Source organism: Nanorana parkeri, unplaced genomic scaffold, assembly GCF_000935625.1.
Source record: "Nanorana parkeri isolate BGI_ZX_2015 unplaced genomic scaffold, ASM93562v1 scaffold612, whole genome shotgun sequence".
NCBI lineage: Eukaryota > Metazoa > Chordata > Amphibia > Anura > Dicroglossidae > Nanorana > Nanorana parkeri.
Window position 1 is genome coordinate 990,263 of NW_017306880.1, and position 5,036 is coordinate 995,298.

The following is a 5,036-nucleotide window of genomic DNA, read 5'->3' on the forward strand; positions in this document are numbered from 1 at the left end:
ACAGGGTGTAACCACAAAGTCATATTAACAAAGAAAAATGGCCGCAGTAGGACTTCAAATCTCTGTGAGAAATAGTTTCAGCAATTTCTGCTTATATTTAAAAATATACACTATATTTTTATTTGACAGGTTCAAAAATAATTTAGCTCTAATCCCAACCGTAAACGTATAACTTGGTTTAGGCATTCACTGCTACAGGATGACAAAGCTGTGTCCCTGTCCCCCAATCCCTCTCATGTGTTGTCATCCTGTCACATTCTTCCAGTTGAGGCAATGGGGTTAAATAACTAAAGGCAAATAGGTTGTTCACTTTGCAAGGTAATTTGCACTTTGAATAGAAGATTTCCCTTAGCTTCGTGAATGAAGTGAAGCACTGCTGACTTCCATCAGTCAATCATGTGCAAGCAAAAACATTTTTTTTTACATTTTCCATGCACATAATTGGGTATTCTTTGCAAAACGAAATCCACCAAGCTATGGGAAACTTGCCCTGCAAAGTGCAAATTCCCTTGCAAAGTCAACAGCCCATTTGCCTATAGTAAATCAACCCCTATAAGTAGACGGGCTGATGCTCATCGTTGAGGCATGCCCGGCCGTGGTCACCAACAGGAAGCCTGCCCTGAGCAATGACATGCAGCTGCTGATGGAGCAAATGCTGGGTAAGTGCGCATGCTTGGGGAGATGGCTATGTGCAAACACAATCATTTTGCTCTGAATCTGCAAAATTCCTGTTGAATTCATCTCAAAACAAGGTACCAAAAATCACTCCACAAAAGCATTTACATATGAGTGTTTACTTTATTGCAAATTCTAGATAGTTGCAAACTGGGACTGGACAATCCAGTGGTTTTTAAAAAGCAACTAAAAGAGTTGGGAAAATATGAAATAATCTGAGTATATCTTCTCTAAATATTTGATGCACTCATCACTGTTCATACAACCTGATCCTAAAAAGGAGTGCACGCTGAAATCTCTTTCACTGCCAAAGGACAGCTTCATCACTTTGCAGTGATATGGCATTATTTCATAAAATGTTGCAGAGGGCAGTCATGCAGTAACCACCTGCCCTAACCTGCACTTGTACCTGCTAAAAAGCAGATATCCAACGATTCGCAATGGGTTACTGCAGTCAATGCTCTGTGCAACGTCAACGCAATGTAATTAAGGCAGGAAAAAAAAAAAATCAACCTCTTACCTGCCAAGGTAGCCACAAGACTTTGGCAGGTTAAGGACAAAATTGAGAATACATGCCAACAAATAACTAGGGACAAGAGTTATTGGAAATATATGAACTGCTCAGCTGGGCAAACACATCAACCTTTGCTTTCAATAGCTAGTTTCACTTCAGACAAGTGAAAAGCAAGGAGTACAAAATGCTATACCCTGATGAGGCAAAAATCACCCTCCATATACATGTTAGCCATGTTTCCACAGCAAAAAAAAAAAAATCACTGTTACAGAGCAGGCCAGCCCAAAACTATGTTTATTGTGGACTTCTAATGTAACGTGGATGAGTATTTAGTGATATATGTAAATACCATTAAATAGATTTTAAAAAAAATCCTAATATAAACTGCAGAAAAAACAAACTGATAAAAAAAAAGAAAGAAATAAAAGGATAAGGGGACACTGTTAACGTTGACATTTTCTTAAAAAATAGAATTGTTTCCATGGATATTAACTTTTGATGGGGGTGTCCCACAAGACTCCTGGTTGTTGCACATGTTAATCACTGCCTATGTGGGCCTGCCCCACACTGAGAGAGAAGTCCACCTGGATCAAGTCCGGAGGAGTTGAACTCTGTAGAATCTGTTTTTATTTTTTGATGTCTTGTCAATCCAAAGGGAGGAGTTGAAGAAGGAAAAAAGTTTCAGTCAATGTATTGTGAGAGCCAACGGAAGCCCTCGCCATAGCCTTGCCTCTTGAGCACACTGCACATGAACACTTCCATGGGGCGAGCATTAAGATCCTTCAGTGGCACATTTCCCTGCAGATAAAGGGAGACGATGTGGTTAGCCTTGATGCACCCAACACTGTAAAACAATACAAAGCTCTACACATAGAAATTCATGGAATTGTGACCATCTCCTCTTATTTCGGGCATCAAAATACTTTTCACAACACGTTTCGAGAGCCTTGACAAGTAGGTCTCACAACAATGTCACTTAGATTATTTTATTCACTTTTGATACCCACCGTGCCAAGCTTCTCTAGGTAAAAAAACAAACAAGTGCTTCAGACAGTCAGATGTACTCATTCCTGCACACTGAGACCAGCCTGTTAGAAAGTATATCTATTCTTTTGACATTAAGAAAAGGTAAGGGATGGTTTAACCATGCGTGCACAGCTTGCTCGCATTAGTCAGGCTTTACAGTTGTTTGCAGAAGTTACTCGAAGGTACAAGGAGTGTCTCATCACCCATTGGTCTCCATGACAAATGCTTAGCAATGGCCAGCCATACTTTGCTAGCAGTCTGCCTTCCCAAACTTATGCACTTAAGGAATATCACACATTACAAAGACAGACTGCTGTGCTGTGGGGGAAGATAAAGATTTGTCTACCATAATCGAAGAAATAATACTGAACACAGGCACATCTGTGAAAAAAAATAAAGGGTTATCCTTTTCAAATACATTCAAAAAGGTGCTTACTTTTCCTGTGGTTTGTCCATAAAGTCCAAATATTTCTCTCAGCTTCTCCTCACTGATCGCTTCAGGTCTATCAATTTTATTCCCAAGGATGAGGATTGGCACATTAGATATCGTTTCATCTGTCATGAGCGCCTGCATGATTTAAAGGGGGAGATAAAATGAATATAAAATTTATGACTACAAATAAATCATATTAACAGAAAAAAAAACCCATACGTTTACATGCTACAGTTTGGAACCCAATGCTATGAAATGCAAGTAATAAAAGAACGGTTGTGAAGTAAGCTAGCTCAAGCAGTGCTCAGCTTTTAAAATTTCACTGTATTCAGACTGATGAAAGCCGTTTCTTGTTGTCAGCACAGCTCGCTGCCCTTTGAAAGTTCTCCTTTGTCGCATATTGACAACACTTTTATATTTACAAGCATGTCTCGGCACATATGCTTTCAAGTGTTTACAAGCAGGCTCGTCAATTGGAAAGCATTTCTGCATTTAACTGTGCTGCCTAGACCAGGGGTGGGCAACTTTGGCCCTCCAGCTGTTGTGGAACTACAAGTCCTACGAGGCATTGCAAGACTGACAGTTGCAGGCGTGACTCCCAGAGGCATGCTGCATTTGTTAGTTAAAAGCACAGCTGGAGTTGCCCACCCCTGGCCTAGACATACCTTTTAGTGACATCTAAGGTAATGGAAAAGTGCAGCTTGCAGTAAAACCATTTAAAAGCTTATAAATGCCCAACTTATGTTTACAAAGGCTGCTGTTGGCTGCTTTATTAGGTACACCTCTTCAACTGCTCGTTAAATCAAATATCTAATCAGCCAATCACATGGCAGTAACTCGAAATGTTTAGGCAGCCGACAAATCTGCAGCAACTGTGTGATGCTATCATGTCAGTATGAACCAAAAATGTCTAAGGAATGTTTCTATCACCTTGTTGAATCAATGCCACGAAGAATTAAAGCAGTTCTGAAGGCAAAAGGGGTCCAACCCGATACTAGCAAGGTATACCTAATGAAGTGGTGTGTGTGTGATACACATACACACACAGTACTAGTCGATGTTAAGCACAGTGAACTAAACCAATGTTTTTACTGAACATGAAGATTCTTTATTGAATAATAGCTAGTGTGTATTTCTTAAAAGCCAAGATACAGTCAAAATATCTAATTGCTTTTATTACCAAATTCAAAAAGGCATAAAACAGCCCTGCTTATAAAGGAAAGTGTCAGGTTTAATATATTTCTGAAGTAAAATGGCTGTCAGCAAAATAATGCAGCAATAAAATACACAAGAGGGCAATCAATGCCCAGTGGATTACTGATGCAACAGCCAGCCAAACATACAGAATATTACCGCTTTCCTTCTGTTATTTGGTTATAAAAAGACTGGTTTATTTGGGAGACATTAGAAACAAACCCAATACTGCAGTTTTGGAACCAGGTAGAAAAACAAATAGCAACTGGGGCACATTTAGACATTGCCACTTGTTTTGCGTTGTCATAGTGGAAAAGTACATTTCTGGTTTAAATAGCAATTTCACATGATCACAAAATCAGCTATTTTTAGTTCTTAGTTGAATTTAAAATAAAAAAAACAATGATTAAATATGAATACTTTATTCTGTGAGATGAAACACATTTCGGGGGAATTATCAAACCTAAAGCAGAGAAAATCTGTAGCTGTGCATGGCAACCAATCTGCTTCAATCTTTCATTTTCAAAACTTAACTGACAAACTGAAGCTAGGAGGCTCCCAATACCACAAAGTGAAAAAGTTGGCAAGACTGGAAGTAATCTGATTTGACAACTGTTCATGGTTTAGTAGCAAAGACCGCTGGTGTGAGGCCATAACAGAACAGCTTTGTGTTAGTTAGTTACTTACATTAAGCTCCACTTTGGACTCCATAAGGCGTGAATGGTCTACACAATCCACAAGAAACACAATTCCATTGATTGCTGGTAGATAGTTTTTCCAAACACGCCGAGCTATAACACATACAGAAAAATAAATACAAAAGAACATTAACGATGGCAAGATTAATTAACAGAGGAGCAAAACACAGGGAAGCTGAGCTAAGAGAGTTAGAGCCAGCAGTTTGGAAGCATGATGATAGAGATATATATACCGTATTTTTCGCTCCATAAGACGCACTTTTTAGTTTCGGGCGCCGGGCGAGTAGTAGGAGCCACTGCTCGTTTAATACGAGTGATCTAATGAGATCACTCGTATTAAAACCGAGCAGCGACGACGATCGAGATCACCATAGAGCAGACGAAGAACGGACTTACTTCATCTGCTCTGTGTGATCACTGAGACCGTGGCGCTGTAATCACAGCGAGTATACAGGGAGAGAGAGAGAGGGAGAGAGAGGGTATACAGGGAGAGAGA

General features: G+C 39.6%; 1 protein-coding gene across 1 annotated transcript; it reads right to left on the reverse strand.

The window, feature by feature from the left end:
• Positions 1-1,810: 1,810 nt before the first annotated feature.
• On the reverse strand, positions 1,811-4,638 carry LOC108792204 (GTP-binding protein SAR1a). Its single transcript, XM_018562925.1, has 3 exons — positions 4,530-4,638; positions 2,652-2,783; positions 1,811-1,987 (listed from the first exon to the last, which is right to left on the reverse strand). Exons 1-3 carry the CDS (start codon positions 4,551-4,553, stop codon positions 1,871-1,873), a joined length of 273 nt encoding a protein of 90 aa, XP_018418427.1. The 5' UTR covers positions 4,554-4,638; the 3' UTR covers positions 1,811-1,870.
• Positions 4,639-5,036: the final 398 nt, after the last annotated feature.

Excerpts from the sequence above, each read along its gene's own strand:
- LOC108792204 (XM_018562925.1), bottom strand. The coding sequence starts at position 4,553 with ATGGAGTCCAAAGTGGAGCTTAAT. Across the intron at positions 2,784-4,529 it reads AGTCCAAAGTGGAGCTTAAT|GCGCTCATGACAGATGAAAC; the intron begins GTAAGTAACTAA and ends TAAATCATGCAG. Across the intron at positions 1,988-2,651 it reads ATGGACAAACCACAGGAAAA|GGAAATGTGCCACTGAAGGA; the intron begins GTAAGCACCTTT and ends CTTTATCTGCAG.